The 20,251-nt window shown below is 44.6% G+C and overlaps 1 protein-coding gene across 1 annotated transcript in view; it reads left to right on the top strand.

Annotated features, from left to right (window-relative positions):
• The window catches only part of TG (thyroglobulin), a 297,874-nt gene that overhangs the window by 31,960 nt on the left and 245,663 nt on the right, over positions 1-20,251 (top strand). The window contains 8 exon segments of the mRNA XM_063925145.1: positions 416-541; positions 759-836; positions 1,929-2,044; positions 4,155-4,257; positions 14,144-14,344; positions 15,067-15,276; positions 16,922-17,076; positions 18,173-18,335. Coding sequence (XP_063781215.1) covers positions 416-541; positions 759-836; positions 1,929-2,044; positions 4,155-4,257; positions 14,144-14,344; positions 15,067-15,276; positions 16,922-17,076; positions 18,173-18,335 — 1,152 coding nt within the window.

The following is a 20,251-nucleotide window of genomic DNA, read 5'->3' as shown; positions in this document are numbered from 1 at the left end:
TATCTGAGCTGTGCCCTTTATTCCACCTTGAGTAACACCTGCCACCTACTGTAGACATTACCTAACTTGAGTCTTTTATATGTATAAAGGAGATTATTGAGGTCTTTGACTCAGTAGTGTTTGCTGCCACTGCATTTGCTACACTGATATCCCATACACTTAAAAATGTTTGCCTGAAGCAGAAACGGACAATCCGCTCAATGGTTTTTGGAACTTAAAATTCCAGCACAACTCATTGACAGGGCATGCTGGGACTTGTACTTCCATAAAAGCTACTTTACCACAGGTTGCATAGGCCTGGTTTAAAATGTCAGCCTGTTACATGTATTTATACTGTGTATTCTGGTCATATATGTGTTTTGTCTGAGGTGTTCCCTGTATACTAATCCTGTATCTGTTACCTGTATCCATACAGCCCTTAAGATTTTTTGGCAGAGCAGATTTAATTCCAAGGAGACGGCAGGGTTGTTAGAGCTCCCGTACACCCCTCAATGTGATGTGTTTGGGAACTGGGAGCCAGTGCAGTTCTATCAGGGTACTGGTGAGTATGAATTATCCATTATTCTCTGCGTGTGATTCTATAACCTTCACAGTAGTGTAAAAATGTACTGTAGAAAATTACGTTTATAGTTTTGGGTAGAGGTCTCTCCTGGCAACCCAACATTTACCTGCCAAGACGGCACAGGATGTCTACAGAGCCCATGTGACTAGGAAATAAGATGGTGAAAACATATTAAGATCACGTGTGTTCTGTTTAGGTCATTACTGGTGTGTGGATGATGAAGGAACTTACATTACCGGCTCCCTGGCCAAGCGGACCACCAGCCCCCCACAATGTAAGGTTTTATGTTGAATATATTCTGTATACCAACAATACATTCACACTAACATTGATGCAGAGATATACATACAGCCCTCAGCATAAAAAGGAATTGGTACAAAAATGTGTAGGGAGGTGGGGCGGGGCAAAGGGATGTTTATAACTAGAAGCTTAATACTGTAGCAATTGCCGTAGGGCACCACAGAAGCAGTGAAACTCACCACTCCCATCACAACCAGCCCCAGCCATTTATAGACACGTCTTATCATGTGATCAAAATTCATCCACTTGAACCTTGGTGTTGAGGATCTACCAGCTGAGGTCATCTGGTCCCGGTTGTTAGGCCCATATTTTTGGCCAAAAATTAAGCTAAGTACCTCAATTTTGCTCAATGTTAGATTGCAGAGTTCATTATAATTATTCTGATTAGCACTGTTTAGTACTATAGAGTGTGCATCTGCATTTTCTCTCTTTTCTGCGTGATAGTATAACATCCAATTTAGGTGTTCTGTTTTGAGTGCATATTACACCACATGGTAATCGAAAACAGTTGCAATGTGGTGTGGAATTTGCCATGTCCAGTGATGTGAAAGGTTGCAATAATTCCAGCATAGGAGTCTGTGACTGTGTCTTCCCCGGGGCTCCCCTGATTGGCTGACATACTTCAGCTAATCAGACGAACCTTGCACAGATATCGGTTTGTGGGCATCGCCAGTACTGAATTGTTGAATATATTCTTCTATATATGTAATACTAAACAAACAAGTTACTCTACCAAACAGACTATTCAAAGTAACACCTGTAAGTGGAAATACACGTGTGAGGTTCCCCGGATTAGTGCCATTATTTGTAGAAGCAGGAAGCGCAGCAAAACCAGGGATGACAAGTCTATATAATATTTTGTTTATATAATTCCCACTTTGCATTAGTAATGTGGTTTTCTGGAGACTGGAAAATGACAATAAACCATCTCACATATCTCGCACGAGAAACTTTTTTCAGATAAGTGTGTGGTATTAAGAACTGTACAGCATTCATGACAATCATTGAGCTCATTTTAGACACATATTTAGAAGGCGGCCATTTTATGCCATCACTTCTTCCGTAGGTCGGACATCGTGTCAAAAAGCTAAAACAAACGCGCTGATCTCCAGCTGGGTGCTTGGAAAGGCTTTAGCTACCAACACTGGCACATCTGATGCATATAGACCAAGCTGCACGGAGGTAATGTCCAGCACTGGGAATATCTTCTCTATGCTATATACGTTCTTCTGAGATTACCATGTTCTCTCCTGCTAGAGACGACTGATGTGGTTTGGTGTGTGTGTGTGTGAGTGTGTGATACATAGATGTGTTTTCATGATTGTAAGGCAACTTCATCTTTAGAAGTTTTCAGAAATATTTAATGTGGAACCTATAAAATGCCTATTAAAAACCAAAATACAATACTTTTAATACTGAACCTAAAGACAACCTACATATGTGTTCTCATACACCTAGCGTCTATACATAATACAGCAGGAGACCCCCGGCATGACTGAGACGCTCCAAGACGAGTAACTTGCTACATTTTCCTTTATGGAGCCACAGTATAAGAGGATACGTCTGTACTTTGAGATACAAGGGAAGGCCTGGCGCTTGTCATCTTGATTCAAGTCTATTCTGGTGGCAATCTAATGCCGCGATAGGGTCATGTGATGTTATATGTGAATGCACAGAGGTGATGCTGTGCAGGGTGTGCGAGCGTCAGAGCCGGATTAAGGGGGACTCTGGGGGTAATTACCCTGGGCCCCCCTTTCTAAAAGGGCCTCCCGCCAGCAGTCACAGATCGAATGCTGACTAGGGTAGTCTTACCTGTTCCACAGTCTCTGAAAACCCACTCTACAAGACCGGTGGGGTCTTCCTGGACGGCTGCCCGTGGAGACTCGGCCTTGCAGCTATGCCGAGCTGCCGGATTATGGTGGGGCCCTGGGGGTAAGTACCATGGGCCCCCCTTTCGAAAAGGGCCCCCTGCCAGCAGTCACAGATCGAATGCTGACTAACGTGCCTGGGGCTCTCTAATAGGGTCCAGCTTTCAATACACCCCCAGGAGAGAGGCCCTGCACTGACCTCCGTGGCTTGCACCTCTGCTCCCCCGGATGCTGACTACCTGTAGCGGCAGCCCCGGCATCAGGGTGAGCAGGTATAGTAGAACCTGCGCTGGTGCTGACACACGGGGGGAGGGGGGGATAGGGAGACAGGGGGACATCCCTGTGTTAAGAGCCCCGGGCCCCCCGAAGGGCGAGTGGCACTGTTTCTGTCCCACAGTCCCTCCATCTGGCTAGCAGGAAGCCTGGAACATTCCAGACATGCACCCTGCAGCCTCTACATCCCCCTGGAAAATCCTGAGGATGCTCCATGCAGTGCTGCTCTTACAAGAGACTGGTTGCCCTGCCCCCTTAGCATGACGCATTCCGGGGCGTGGCTGGCATAGGGCATTGTAAAGCCCTGTGTCGGCGCTAAGGACGCATGACCTGATACATTTGCTCCAATATAATTTTCTACAAAATAATTTGCTCTGAATTGTCACTGATTCTTCACTCAATATTACTGTGCTCTTTGCTTTGTAGTGTGATATTTTCATTGTTTTGGGCAATAATGTTAAAAAAAACAAAAAAACAATAAAATATAATTTGCAAAAAAATAATAATAATAATAATTTGCTCCGGCTTTTGACTAAGGGCCTGATTATGACTCTGAGGCAGCTCTGTATGCGTCCGCATCAAGCAAATTTTTGCAAACTGAGCGTGCGTTGTGGTAAAGCTGCGCGCCATTGTGTATCTCTAGCCGCTTTTCTCCATTTTCTATTTGTGCTTTCTATTTCTTATAAATGCTTTTTATTTCTTTTTGTATTCCCTATTCTTATTGTACAGTATGTTTTTTATCTTTAGTATTTCTACAGGCAATAGTACAGTAATTATGTACGTTCATTATCCTATTTATACTGTAATTATCATATTCACCATATTCCCCGTCATATAAGTTTCCTTGTCACCCTATTACATTCACACTTTTATCTGTTTTTTTTCTGTGTGTATTTTTCCTAATTAGTATCTCATATTTATGTATATTATATATGAGTTGCTGGGGGATGTAAATGTTGCTGTTCATTATAACATATGCAGGAAATACACCATTATACGTTATGTTTTCACGTTGTACAATATAAGTGATTTGTCTCCTTGTGTCATATAAGTCATATTCCCATATTAAGTGTATTTCTCTTTTATATAATACAAAATGACAAAGACACAGTATATTATCTATGTAAATATAATATTACGTCTTATTTCAGGCTGGGCAGTATTTTACTCTGCAAAGATCTGAGACAGATTCCTGGTGTGTGAATCCTATAACTGGCAAAGTTATTCTGACAAGTGCGACAGACAGCGTAAAATGTAAGTTATGTACCATTCGGACACAAGCCAATGAGCCCCAAAGAGGATTGTACAATGCACATAGCGGTCTATGGGGGTCATTCCAAGTTGATCGCTCGCTAGCAGTTTTTAGCAGCCGTGCAAACGCTATGCCGCCGTCCACTGGGAGTGTATTTTAGCTTAGCAGAAGTGCGAACGAAAGGATCGCAGAGCGGCTACCAAAGTTTTTCTGTTCAGTTTTAGAGTAGCTTCAGACCTACTCATCGCTTGCAATTACTTCAGACTGTTCAGTTCCTGTTTTGACATCACGAACACGCCCTGCGTTGCCCAGCCACGCCTGCAATTTTCCTGCACGCCTGCGTTTTTTCGAACACTCCCTGAAAATGGTCAGTTGACACCCAGAAACGCCCACTTCATGTCAATCACTCTGCGGCCAGCAGTGCGACTGAAAAGCATTGCCAGACCCTGTGTGAAACTACATAGTTCGTTGTAATAGTACGTCGTGCGTGCACATTGCGCCGCATACGCATGCGCAGAAGTGCCTTTTTTTTGCCTCATGGCTGCACAGCGAACGAGTGCAGCTAGCGGACAACTCGGAATGATCACCTATGTACTAATGTGTAGCCGACTTTAGTAAATACACCCCTAAGAGAGGAGGACATAGGAGAATGATCTGTACAGAGATATAACAGGTTTACATATGCAATGATGACACTCAGGATGTGTGATTTTGTCCAGGCCACAAATCTCCGGGGGGACTTTGTTAGTGTAATAATAATGATTTACATAATAATAATACCCATAATACCCACCCATAATAATTTACTGAAGCGGTTGAGTTATTCCTTGTTGTTAGAGGTGCTTGAACATTACAAATTGACTTGACATTCAATCATTGAACCATGAACATGTTGCTAATTGACCCTGATGGTTTGAAATATCAAAGTTCTTATTTGCCAATTGCAGTTGCGGCTCATGTCAAAATTAGTGTTTTCAAAAACTGTTTAAAATAAGATTTTTTAAATAATAAAAAAATCCTACTTTAACGGTTTTAATCGTACATTTGAATTACTTCTTTAGTGTTTTTAATTGTACATTTGAAATATTGTGAATATTACTGTTTTTGAAGTTCACCGGATTGCCTTTAAAAAAAAAAAGTTCAAATGTATCAATTTTAAGCTCCAACACGGTTGCGCCACAGTGCACAAATGCGACTCGGCACGCACGTGGCCGAAGCAGGCCGCTTGCTACTGTCTCTTAACTGTGCATGCCTGCTGGGCACTAGGACCCAGGGAGGTCTGTTCTCCAATCTGAAGTACTGCTGCACCATGTGACTGCAGCTGTCTTAGTACTGTGTGAGGCTATGTGAGTAGTAACATGGTGGAGGCACAAGTATCTCAACTGAAAGACCTGCAATATAAAGCTGTTCCAACAACCCTGCACCACTACCTGCAAGCATCATACACCTACCAACATACACCTACCCCACTGCGCTGAAGGTCCAGTCTATGTGTGTATTCAATTCAACAGTGAGTACGACTGTACCTATTATACGTCAATATACCAACACTACTATTTAAGTAACTGGGCTGCTCATAGTTTGAGCTATCCACTGGAGAACACAAACACAGTCAGATAAGTTAGACTTTTTGTTGTCTAGTTTTATTTTTGCAATCTGCTAAAAATTTGAGTCATGACAGCAAACCTTCACTTTGGGAAGATTCGAGAACTGATACGTAGACGGCTTTATCAACTACTAATGATACACAGGTTATCCTGATGAACCCAGAGAGATGTGAGTTACACTAGTGTATTAATTATTATTTATTACCAGTTATTTATATAGCGCACACATATTCCGCAGTGCTTTACAAAGAACATTTGGCCATTCACATCAGTCCCTTCCCCAGAGGAGCTTACACTCTATATTCCCTATCACATGTACATGCAGACACATTCAGGCTAGGGTTAATTTTGTTGGGAGTCGATTAACCTACCTGTATATTTTTGGATTGTGGGAGGAAACCGGAGTACCCAGAGGAAGCCCACGCAAGTACGGGGAGAATATACAAACTCCACACAGTTAGGGCCATGGTGGGAATTACCCGAGTGCTGTGAGGCAGTAATGCTAACCACTACACCGTCCGTGCTGCCCTTAAAATCACACATAGCAGCTATCTAGTCACTGACAGCCTGCCGGGAGTATACAGCCAGACCAGCACTCAGACATTTTTGCCGGAAATCAGAAATGCCCTCCCGAATCCTTGATATGTTGGTGAGCCCACTGGGACCTGCTGGGCCCTTGTGGCTGCTTTGGTTGCCTAGTGGTAATTGCGCTACTGCACGGTGGAGAGTAATAATGGATATTATTAGGGATGGGGAACCTGCTAATAGGGGGTGGGCGACGTGCTACAAGCAGTGTGTTTGTGTGTGTGTAGGGGGCACTGATATATAATGCAATACCCCATCTCTTATAAAACCCATTATTATACCCCTCAGTCAATGTGACTGTATTTATTACATATCAGTTCCCCACTGATTGTAGCAGGCATCTCCCATACACAGTAGGACTTCAAATAGAGCATAATAGCATACTACTATATCACCAGTCAGTGTGTGCCTCCTCCCCAGCCATGATTGTAGCAGGCAGATGTTAGACACTGTACTTAAAATAACACTGTCCACTCCCCACCCCCTACTCCCAACTGATTGGAATGAAGTAGGTGTATGTTATATAGAATTTTCCAAAAACACTGTAATATAGTACACTGGAAGACCTCATGTTTTTTTTCTGTGCACATCCTGGCTCTTCTCTCTAAGCATCTGACGTCATACACACGTGTCGCGACTGGTCACACGCACAGTACTGCAGGACTGGCGACACAGGCATGTGCTGGAGCCGGCAACTGACAGCCGTCAAATGACTGACAGCCTGCTGGGGGTATTCAGCCAGCCCAGCTCTCTGACAATTTTGATGAGGCTCGTTGTCTGTCAGAAATACCCTTTATACAGCCTTGTCGGCGGGCCCCCTGAGACTAACAGGGCCCTAAGCAGTCGCTTTGGTTTCCTTGTGGTAAATCCTCCTTTGTCTGGAGTCAGTGTTTATACATATTACGTAAATATAATGCATATATTGTTAACATCACTTGTCTTATAATGTCAAATAAAATCTGGAAAGTAAAACCAATAACACATGATGCTAAGTTCACTATAAAATAGCTGGAAGTAGTTCTATCTGCCAAGGTATGTTCTGCTCTTTATTAACACAGCTGCGCACAATGCAAACTGTCCGGTGTGCCCGTTCCTCTACTAACAGGAGCGTATTGGGCCATTATTATTTGAGCACAAAAAAATAAAAAAGATAACATTTTATTTTAGCATTGCTGCATCAGGGGTAACCAGTATGACCATTCCAGTTTTGGATAAAGAAAAAAATATAATTGAAATAACTTATAATGCATCAGTATCTTTTATTTTGTATCATCTTTACAAGATCACGTACTTTTAGTGCTTTACATCCTGCGTTTCCCTGTGTGTATAGCATGTGCCGTAAGACTGTGACATGAGGAGACGTAGGGGCTCATTTATCAATGACTTTTAGCTATTTAAAAACTTGTTGCATATGATAAATGGTGCTCCAGCCAATCAGCCCATAACTGTCATTTTCCAAAGACATGACAGTTGAGAGCTGATCGGCTGTAGCACCATTTATCATATGCAACAAGTTTTAAATAGCTAAAACTCATTGAAAAAATGGGCCCCTTAGGGCTCCTAAAATTGTTACACTATTTGCTACGCCAATCTGTCAGTCTGCCGGTAAATAAGGTGTACTAAATAAAATAAGAATTTACTTACCGATAATTCTATTTCTCATAGTCCGTAGTGGATGCTGGGACTCCGTCAGGACCATGGGGAATAGCGGGCTCCGCAGGAGACAGGGCACATCTAAAAAAAGCTTTTAGGTCACATGGTGCGTACTGGCTCCTCCCCCTATGACCCTCCTCCAAGCCTCAGTTAGGTACTGTGCCCGGACGAGCGTACACAATAAGGAAGGATCTTGAATCCCGGGTAAGACTCATACCAGCCACACCAATCACACCGTACAACTTGTGATCTGAACCCAGTTAACAGTATGATAACACAAACGAAGTAGCCTCTGAACAGATGGCTCACAACAACAGTAATAACCCGATTTTTGTAACAATAACTATGTACAAGCATTGCAGACAATCCGCACTTGGGATGGGCGCCCAGCATCCACTACGGACTATGAGAAATAGAATTATCGGTAAGTAAATTCTTATTTTCTCTAACGTCCTAGTGGATGCTGGGACTCCGTCAGGACCATGGGGATTATACCAAAGCTCCCAAACGGGCGGGAGAGTGCGGATGACTCTGCAGCACCGAATGAGAGAACTCCAGGTCCTCTTTAGCCAGAGTATCAAATTTGTAAAATTTTACAAACGTGTTCTCCCCTGACCACGTAGCTGCTCGGCAAAGTTGTAATGCCGAGACTCCTCGGGCAGCCGCCCAGGATGAGCCCACTTTCCTTGTGGAATGGGCCTTTACAGATTTAGGCTGTGGCAGGCCTGCCACAGAATGTGCAAGTTGGATTGTACTACATATCCAACGTGCAATCGTCTGTTTAGACGCAGGAGCACCCAACTTGTTGGGTGCATACAATGTAAACAACGAGTCAGATTTTCTGACTCCAGCTGTCCTTGAAATATATATTTTTAATGCTCTGACAACGTCCAGTAACTTGGAGTCCTCCAAGTCGCTAGTAGCCGCAGGCACCACAATAGGCTGGTTCAAGTGAAATGCCGAAACCACCTTAGGGAGAAATTGAGGACGTGTCCTCAATTCTGCCCTGTCCGAATGGAATATCAGATATGGGCTTTTGTATGACAAAGCTGCCAACTCCGAAACTCTCCTGGCTGAAGCCAGGGCCAACAGCATGGTTACCTTCCATGTAAGGTATTTTAAATCTACCGATTTTAAAGGCTCAAACCAATGAGATTTGAGAAAATTTAGAACCACGTTCAAATCCCACGGTGCCACTGGAGGCACTATTGGGGGTTGTATATGTAGTACACCTTTGACAAAAGTTTGTACTTCAGGCACTGACGCCAATTCCTTCTTTAAGAAAATTGATAAGGCCGAAATTTGAACTTTAATGGACCCCAATTTGAGGCCCATAGACAATCCTGCTTGCAGGAAATGTAAGAATCGACCCAATTGAAATTCTTCCGTTGGAGCCTTCTTGGCCTCACACCACGCAACATATTTTCTCCAAATGCGGTGATAATGTTGTGCGGTCACTTCTTTCCTGGCTTTAATTAAAGTAGGAATAACTTCCTCAGGAATGCCCTTCTCTTTTAGAATCCGGCGTTCAACCGCCATGCCGTCAAACGCAGCCGCGGTAAGTCTTGGAACATACAAGGTCCCTGCTGAAGCAGATCCCTTCTTAGAGGTAGAGGCCACGGATCCTCCGTGAGCATCTCTTGAAGTTCCGGATACCAAGTTCTTCTTGGCCAGTCCGGAGCTACCAGTATTGTTCTTACTCCTCTTTTCCGTATAATTCTCAGTACCTTTGGTATGAGAGGCAGAGGAGGGAACACATACACTGACTGGTACACCCACGGTGTTACCAGAGCGTCCACAGCTATTGCCTGAGGGTCTCTTGACCTGGCGCAATACCTGTCCAATTTTTTGTTGAGGCGAGACGCCATCATGTCCACCTTTGGTTTTTCCCAACGGTTCACAATCATGTGGAAAACTTCTGGATGAAGTCCCCACTCTCCCGGGTGAAGGTCGTGTCTGCTGAGGAAATCTGCTTCCCAGTTGTCCACTCTCGGGATGAACACTGCTGACAGTGCTACGACATGATTCTCCGCCCAGCGTAGAATCCTTGCAGCTTCTGCCTTTGCACTCCTGCTTCTCGTGCCGCCTTGTCGGTTTACGTGGGCGACTGCCGTGATGTTGTCGGACTGGATCAACACCGGCTGACCCTGAAGCAGCGATTTTGCCAGGCTTAGAGCATTGTAGATCGCTCTTAGCTCCAGTATATTTATGTGAAGAGACGTCTCCAGGTTTGACCACACGCCCTGGAAGTTTCTTCCCTTTGTGACTGCTCCCCAACCTCGTAGGCTGGCATCCGTAGTCACCAGGACCCAGTCCTGTATGCCGAATCTGCGGCCCACTAACAGATGGGCAGTCTGCAACCACCACAGGAGAGACAACCTTGTTCTCGGTGACAGTGTTATCCGCTGATGCATGTGCAGATGCGATCCGGACCATTTGTCCAGCAGATCCCACTGAAATGTTCGTGCATGGAATCTGCCGAATGGAATCGCTTCGTACGAAGCCACCATCTTTCCCAGGACTCTTGTGCATTGATGTACTGACACAGTTCCTGGTTTTAGGAGGTTCTTGACAAGTTCGGATAACTCCCTTGCTTTCTCTTCCGGGAGAAATACCTTTTTCTGAACCGTGTCCAGAATCATGCCCAGGAACAGCAGATGTGTTGTCGGGGTCAATTGAGATTTTGGAAGATTTAGAATCCACCCGTGTTGCTGAAGCACTACTTGTGTTAGCGCTACACCGACTTCCAGCTGTTCTCTGGACTTTGCCCTTATCAGGAGATCGTCCAAGTAAGGGATAATTAATACGCCTTTTCTTCGTAGAAGAACCATCATTTCGGTCATTACCTTGGTAAAGACCCGAGGGGCCGTGGACAACCCAAACGGCAGCGTTTGAAACTGATAATGACAGTCTTGTATCACGAACCTGAGATACCCTTGGTGTGAGGGGTAAATCGGGACATGTAGATAAGCATCTTTTATGTCCAAGGACACCATGAAGTCTCCTTCTTCCAGATTCGCTATCACTGCTCTGAGTGACTCCATCTTGAACTTGAATTTCTTTATGTACAGGTTCAAGGATTTCAGATTTAGAATAGGCCTTACCGAACCGTCCGGTTTCGGTACCACAAATAGTGTGGAATAATACCCCTTTCCCTGTTGTAGGAGGGGTACCTTGACTATCACCTGCTGAGAATACAGCTTGTGAAGGGCTTCCAAAACCGACGTCCTTTCTGAGGGAGACGTTGGTAAAGCAGACTTTAGGAACCGGCGAGGGGGAGACCTTTCGAACTCCAGCATGTAACCCTGAGATACTATCTGCAGGACCCACGGGTCCACTTGTGAGTGAACCCATTGATTGCTGAAAATCTTGAGTCGACCCCCCACCGTTCCTGAGTCCGCTTGTAAAGCCCCAGCGTCATGCTGATGGCTTTGTAGAAGCCGGGGCGGGCTTCTGTTCCTGGGCAGGGGCTGCTTGCTGCCCTTTCTTACCCTTTCCTCTGCCTCGCGGCAGATAAGACTGTCCTTTTGGTCGCTTTTTATAGGAGCGAAAGGACTGCGGCTGAAAAGACGGTGTCTTTTTCTGTTGGGAGGGGGTCTGAGGTAAAAAAGTGGATTTGCCGGCAGTTGCCGTGGCCACCAGGTCCGAAAGACCGACCCCAAACAATTCCTCTCCTTTATATGGCAATACTTCCATATGCCTCTTGGAATCCGCATCACCTGACCACTGTCGCGTCCATAAACTTCTTCTGGCAGATATGGACATCGCGCTTACTCTTGATGCTAGAGTACAAACATCCCTCTGAGCATCTCGCATATAAAGGAAAGCATCCTTTAATTGCTCTAGAGTCAATAAAATACTGTCCCTATCCAGGGTATCAATATTTTCAGTCAGAGAATCCAACCACACTACCCCAGCACTGCACATCCAGGCTGAGGCTATTGCCGGTCGCAGTATAACACCAGTATGTGTGTATATACTCTTCAGTGTAGTTTCCAGCCTCCTATCTGCTGGATCCTTGAGGGCGGCCGTATCAGGAGACGGCAACGCCACTTGCTTTGATAAACGTGTGAGCGCCTTATCCACCCTAGGGGGTGTTTCCCAGCGCGCCCTAACCTCTGGTGGGAAAGGGTATAATGCCAATAACTTCTTGGAAATTAGCAGTTTTCTATCGGGGTTAACCCACGCTTCATCACACACGTCATTCAATTCCTCTGATTCTGGAAAAAATACAGGTAGTTTTTTCACCCCCCACATAATACCCCTTTTTGAGGTACCAGCAGTATCAGAGATCTGCAAAGCCTCCTTCATTGCCGTGATCATATAACGTGTGGCCCTATTGGAAAATACGTTTGTTTCTTCACCGTCGACACTAGATTCATCTGTGTCGGTACCCGTGTCGACTGACTGAGGTAAAGGACGTTTTACAGCCCCTGACGGTGTCTGAGACGCCTGAACCGGTACTAACTGGTTAGCCGGGCGTCTTATTTCGTCAACTGACTTTTGTAATGTGCTGACATTATCACGTAATTCCATAACTAAAGCCATCCATTCCGGTGTCGACTCCCTAGGGGGTGACATTACCATCATCGGCAATTGCTCTGCCTCCACACCAACATCGTCCTCATACATGTCGACACACACGTACCGACACACAGCAGCCACACAGGGAATGCTCTAATCGAAGACAGGACCCCCTAGCCCTTTGGGGAGACAGAGGGAGAGTTTGCCAGCACACACCAAAAGCGCTATAAATGTATATAAACAACCCTAGAAGGTGTTGTTTACTATATATGCGCTCTTAATATATAAATATTGCCAATTTATGCCCCCCTTCTCTTTGTTACCCTGTTTCTGTAGTGCAGTGCAGGGGAGACCTGGGAGCCTTCCTCACCAGCGGAGCTGAGCAGGAAAATGGCGCTGAGTGCTGAGGAGAATAAGCTCCGCCCCTTTTTCGGCGGGCTTTTCCCCGGTTTTTAAGAAACTGGCCTGGGTTAAAATACATACATATAGCCTTAATGGCTATATGTGATGTATTTATTTTGCCACTAAAGGTAATTATATTGCTGCCCAGGGCGCCCCCAGCAGCGCCCTGCACCCTCCGTGACTGAGTCAGTGAGCCGTGTGACAACAATGGCGCACAGCTGCCGTGCTGTGCGCTACCTTCAAGAAGACTGAGGAGTCTTCTGCCGCCTGCTTTCCGGACCTCCGTTCTGCCGTCTCTTCAGCGTCTGTAAGGGGGATCGGCGGCGCGGCTCCGGGACGAACCCCAGGCTGACCTGTGTTCCGACTCCCTCTGGAGCTAAGTGTCCAGTAGCCTAAGACTCCAATCCATCCTGCACGCAGGTGAGTTGGAAATCTCTCCCCTAAGTCCCTCGATGCAGTGATCCTGTTGCCAGCAGGAATCACTGAGATTGAAACCTAAAAAAAAACTTTTCTAAACAGCTCTTTAGGAGAGCCACCTAGATTGCACCCTCTCGGACGGGCACAAAAACCTAACTGAGGCTTGGAGGAGGGTCATAGGGGGAGGAGCCAGTACGCACCATGTGACCTAAAAGCTTTTTTTAGATGTGCCCTGTCTCCTGCGGAGCCCGCTATTCCCCATGGTCCTGACGGAGTCCCAGCATCCACTAGGACGTTAGAGAAAGCAGAGGTTCTCAAACTCGGTCCTCGGGGGCACACACAGTGCATGTTTTGCAGGTCTCCTCACAGAATCGCAAGTGAAATAATTAGCTCCACCTGTGGACCTTTTAAAATGTGTCAGTGAGTAATTAATACACCTGTGCACCTGCTGGGTTACCTGCAAAACATGCACTGTGTGTGCCCCCGAGGACCGAGTTTGAGAACCTCTGAAATAAAGCATCTGGTGATAAGTGGCCACTTCTGTCCTGCCAATTGCTGCATTCGCTACACGCAACCTGTTATGCGACCAGATTACAATGACCCTGAAAGAGCTCAACCTGTGGCTCTTCTCCAGTACCGGTGGGGTATTGCTCCAGATGGGGACTCTACATGTTACATTGTTGATGCGTTTCACCCCCAGGTCCTGGTTTTTGCACTATACTGACATCTGGAGATAATTTTCTGGGAGACGGGCCTGTTCCCATTTGCGATGGAAATGATAACCTGTCACGGGAGCAGTGTGATCCAGAGAGGAACTTGTGTTACTGCGTCTTTGCAAATGGAGAAGAAGCGGAGGGGACACAGGTCATCATGTCCCAAAAGTCAGGCCCTTCCTGCCAGGGTGCGTCCTATGTCGCTAAACCAGAACCCATTAGTCTCATAGTGATATTTATTTTACTGTCATCTTATTATAATGTATCCTCCATATGTATACTCCAGCACTCTGTCATCTCCTTCAATGGTCTGGCAGCCATGAGCAGCGGAAGGGGGAGATACAATGATGCGGGCGTAGCACCATGCCCCCCACCGTCTGCTTAAAGGCAGCCTCCCCCATCGCTGACCTGGCAGCTCAAAAGTTGGCAACTATGAAACATACAATAGGGATAATTGTTTTGTCAGAAGTTAATTAACCAACAAATATATCTTTTGAGTGTGGAAGGAATCTGGGGTTCCCGGACGAGCCTCCATACAAACACAGGGAGAACATACAAGCTCCACACATATAAAGCTTTGATTTGGAATTTAAGTTATGACCTCAGTGGGTGAGGCTGCTAACCACTACACCACAGTGCTGTCTACAAATGTTACTGTGAATACTGACCTAGTTGTACGATTGCTGCCTCCACTGTGTACAGGCGATGGAAGCATTAAAGAATAAACATTGTATCCCCGTGTCTCTACTTTATGTGTAGAAACACAACCTTCAATAGAAGACTCAAAACTCAAATCTATTCCTAATGTGGGGGAAATACAAGTTTTATGTTTCTTGGCTGTTCATAAATACTGCTGGTGAGAAAAGTTTAGTTACAACTAATGAGGATGTGCTTTGTCTGTCGCTGATAGGTCCGGTGTGCCCACTTCCATTCGGTGCCCAGGATATTGAGCACGGGTCTCTTTTCTGTGAGGAGGTTCTAGAGTCTGGAGAGAAGCTGCAGAAATGTCAGGTTGCATGTCACAAGGGTTATAGGAATGTCTTCTCCAGCCATATGTTTACTTGTGACCTGAATACTCAACGCTGGGTCCCACAGCCGCCTCATGTCCGGTCATGTCGCAGTAAGACTCTTTCATTTATATGAATGTGCTTATTTGTCTGTGAAGGATAATGCATATAATGGCTTTTCATTTTATGGCAGTTAAGAGCTAATTGGTTGGTAGGCTACAATCTCTCTCCACTTTATTTCTCTCCAAGCTTTTATAAATATCCCCCTCAATCTCTCTGAATTTATCTCTCTCCAAGGTTTGATACTTCTCCCCCACTATACGAAATGTGGTACAGTACATTTATCATCATTTTATTTCAGAAATCTCACGTTAGTAGTTGCTTATCAGGATATTCACATTTGTTTCCATCAGTTTCTCAAAACAGTTTATTGAATTTGCTTTGAAGTTTGAAAATCCATTGTAAAGTCTCAAATGTTTGGGGGCTTTAAAAAAAAATTGAGCTTAATTTGAGTAATACAAACATGTTCAGTCATATTTAGGCTAGAGCCTTAGTTTGCGGCCCGATTGCAGGCGTTTTCGGATGTTTTTGAATCTTTTTTTTTCAGCCATGCCTTTTCACTTTTTTTTTTTTGTCGAATCGGCATAGGCAAAAAAGGAACCCAAAAACAGACAAAAATGCCCATGAATTTGCCAATACACGTGGATCGGTGGCGAATTCGCCGATCAGGGTGGTTTTCACCAGGGCCAAATTTTTCAAGAAGTCGAAAAATCGTCTGGTTGAATGTAAATTCGACCTAAAAGTGGGCAAAAAGTGCAGTTTTTTCGACTGGTCAAACAAAAAAAAAAAAAAACGGCACTAATTGTGCTCAAACTTAAAAACTGTGAATTTGATTTTGAAGCTCACTATTTGATAGCATGATCAGAGGACCTTCTAGTCTTTAATGGCCACCACTGTGTCTACAAATACTGTATGTCCTTCCTGCATTTAAAACTGTGTGTGTACAGTAGGGAACGGTCTTATTTTTCCATACTCGACACTATGAATACGGAAAGACCTTGATGTCTATTATGATTATGAAACATGATCACACAAAATTACTCTAAGATCCTGAGCGGGAGTTAAGGAGCTAGACCAGAATTTGGACAGTATTCACATTTTGCGTTGACAAAACCACACAAGTTTCACCCATCTCTAATTCCAACAGTGTATTGTTTTTGTTTTTCACATTCATTCATCATGCCATAGATGTGCGTCCTGTGGATTGGTTTTACAGAGGATTCCAAAAACTTTTTTTGGGGGGATTTCCTGATTAACTTACAATCTAAGACCTGAAGAATACTAGATAAATAAGGCAGAGGAACAATAACTGTAGGTGGTGGAGGGGAAAGTATCTCTGGTTACTGCAGAGTCATTGGCGACTGTCATTTCTGAGCAGGTACCAGAGGTGCAATGTGGTTGAAATAAAGGAACTTAAGATATGAACTAGTCCCTGTAGAAACATTGAGTAGGTCGGCTTCTGGCAACCACGTCTGTCCTTTATTGTGTATAGCAGCTGAACCTCTTTTGGTTCTGTAGAAGGCTCTCACTTTTGTGATACATGGGCAATCCTGTGGTTATCCGTGTGCTGGGGAGTACCAGTGGCTAGTAGAAGAGCCAGGATACTTGCTTACAGTGATTGCACAAGTTTTGGAGGCCATCTAGATCACCACATTTGTTGATATTAAATAATAATAAACTGTACCAACTCTTTTGCAGGAGTCGAGTCCTTCCACACTGCTCAGACTCAGGCCTGGTTCCAGATCATGCTCCCAACTGGTAAAATGTGTACGGCTGATTACTCAGGGTTACTACAAGCATTTAGGACCTTCATACTGGATGATCTGAAATCCAGGGGATTGTGCCATATTCAGGTATAATTACTATTCCTACGCTTATTGTACAACATAGGACGGAAAATATTCAGAGCAAGCTATAACTAGAGACTCGCAACACAAGGTCTGGAATTAGAAGAATTCCTACGGCCAAAATACTGGCAGGAACTGAAGGTCTTACATTCCAAGAAGACGTTTAAGGCAGAACTGTTTACTTTTATCTGCTTACGTTGTTATATTATTTTCAGGTTTGTTTAATTTTTGTTTAGTTGTTACAGTTTTGATGTACTTATATAAGTTACTTTTTTGCCGGTTGTTTTAATTGTTTTTCTATATGACCTTACAAGTCAACTAAATAATCATTTGTTGAGAGCTATTGGCACTAAGTTGTAACAAAGCAATCTGCTTGTGATGGTCTTCTGATTGTCTCACAATGGGGGAGATGTACTAAGCCTGAAAAGTGATAAATATCACTGTGATAAAGCACCAGCCAATCGGCTCCTAACTGCCATGTCACAGGCTGTGTTTGAAAAATGACAGTTAGGAGCCGATTGGCTGGTACTTTATCACTGTGATATTTATCACTTTTCAGGCTTAGTACATCTGGCCCAATTAGTTTAAAAATAATATTGGCACTTGTCCACCTCTTGCTGGGATCAATAGATCCATCTGAAACAGGCATCTCATCTCCACCCTCATGCCACATGCAAGCACAAATGTCGGGCTTCAGGGTTATGAGACAGCTCCAGTCTGGGAGTTCGCACGGTAATAGCCCAGAAGCCACCCAGAAACGCCCCTTGCAGGGGCACAAAGATGAGGCCATGTATGGTGCGACCGGTCCGCTCTTGTATACTCCGTCAAGATGCGCATAGATGGTGAAGCATATGCGCAGTCTGTGACTTCCTTAGACCCTGCGCAGTCTGCTGACAATTGTGGGATCCGCCATTATCTGTGATATACTGCATGCAGATCTGCTTATGTATACCTTTGTGTATACATGAAAATATGGAGTCTGTGTTTACACAGAGCATTTTACTGCTAACTTACTGGAAAATATCCCAAATCTATATACCGTAAATAATTATGTACATTGTACTAATATTTATATTTTTCTCTGTTGCAATCCATGGTACAGGTAAACCGCTTTGGGAGCAGCGGAGAAGGAACAATATCTGTATGCGATGATTCTACCATAGATGTTGAGTGCCTGTCTTCCAGCCGACTGGGAGTGAATGTGACGTGGGCGGCTCAGCTGGGGGATTTCCCAGAATCCTCTGTGCCCAGTCTGCATGACGTTGGTAAGTCTTATTTCTATTTTATAGCCACCTACTCAGTTACTACACTATAGGCAAATGGTGCAAGTATATAGTATTGTACATATTCAGAAGCATGTACATTAGGCTTAATACACATTACATGCACTACCAGTTTCTGACGCTAGACACCATTACACATAGCGCCCGCCTCCTTGTCTACTGGTGCTTTCTCTACTTCTCCGCTTTTATTCCGGTTTTCCTAACGCTTATTTTCTCATTCAGTGCTTGCCCGGGTAACACATTTTGGAAGCATAAGGGGCAGATTTCCAAAAGCGTCGGACACAGACAAGTGTAGGTGTTTCCCATAGCAACCAGTCCATGTACCCTATTCAGGCTGGATTAAAAAGCAGAATCTGCAGCCGTATCTATCGCACACTGGGGGCCACTCAGCGCAGGACCACCCAGCATGCTACCCACTGCCCAGCGGCTGTGACCGCAATCTAATTGCGATCATGCCACAATTAGATTTTGGTCACCGCTACTGTGGATGCCCCCTGTCTTCATAAACCGTCTGCAAAGGTAGGCGCACCGCTGCCATTTTCTATCGGAGCGGCTGCGTGACGAAAACTGCGCCAACCTGCCCCCGTATGTAACATCCTGCCACTACAACTCCACATTGCCGCACCGCGATCGCATTGGCTGGGGCGCACATGCGCAGGACGCGTTGGCACCGGGTAAGATAAATTGCGGTTTCATCATGATTGTGATGCGACCTGAATGAAGCCCTATGTACATTATTTTGTCTATCATTTTCTAGGATGCAATAGAAAAATGATTGCTAGAATCTAATTGGTTGCTATTGCTATAGGCAACATCACCACTTTTCATTTATAGAAGCTTTATTAAATCTTCCCCTAAATCTCCAGAAGCTTGTAATATCTCTAATAATAATATAAAACGCGTGTCAAGAGCAAAGGTAACGGGATCCAGTAACTAGGTCGACATTTTCTAGGTCGACAGGTCAAAAGGTCACAATTTAAAAAAATGTTTTTTCCTTTTTTCGAACTTTTTCATACTTAACAATCCATGCAGACTACGATTGGGAATAGTAACCTGCTGAAGCATGGCGAGCTAAGCGAGCCATGCGAGGGGACACTAATTGGGGTTCCTGGTCACTGTACGGAGAAAACGACACAAAACCCCCCATAAAAAACTCATATCGACCTTTTGACCTGTCGACCTAGTTACTGTTGACCAATAGTGGGCGACCTGGACACTGTCGACCTTCCATACCACACCCAACGTAACCCCAGTGGTTTTGAGGACTTATCTGGTCTTTAGCAGTTTTGTTAAATATTGTACACCAAGGGAATAAACTTACTGCTCAGTGTTACCCTGACGTTTCCGGAGAGAGTTGTATCATTGTAAATGATCGGGTACAAGACAAAAAGTCTAAAATGTACTTACTGATTTTTCTTTTTTACTGAAATACGGAACATCTGAAAATGACTTGAAGTAGTTTCATAACAAGTCAGCTATATATATAGTCTGTGTCCTGTGTAGGCCGCCTCACACTCTAATGATAAGAATGTAGAGTAATACTGAGACCCGTGGCTACTAGTGATCATTGGTGGTCATTCCGAGTTGATCGCTCGTTATTTTTTTTTTCGCAATGGAGCGATTAGTCGCTAATGCACATGCGCAATGTCCGCAGTGCGACTGCGCTAAGTAAATTTGCTATTAAGTTAGGTATTTTACTCACGGCATTACGAGGTTTTTTCTTCGTTCTGGTGATCGTAGTGTGATTGACAGGAAGTGGGTGTTCCTGGGCGGATACTTGCCGTTTTATGGGTGTGTGCGAAAAAACGCTGGCGTTTCTGGGAAAAACGCGGGAGTGTCTGAAGAAACGGGGGAGTGTCTGGGTGAACGCTGGGTGTGTTTGTGACGTCAAACCAGGA

The sequence above is a fragment of the Pseudophryne corroboree genome, chromosome 5 (genome assembly GCF_028390025.1).
Source record: "Pseudophryne corroboree isolate aPseCor3 chromosome 5, aPseCor3.hap2, whole genome shotgun sequence".
In the NCBI taxonomy this organism is placed as follows: domain Eukaryota; kingdom Metazoa; phylum Chordata; class Amphibia; order Anura; family Myobatrachidae; genus Pseudophryne; species Pseudophryne corroboree.
Note: the sequence above shows the minus strand (reverse complement) of the source record. Positions and strands in the feature narration are given on the sequence as shown.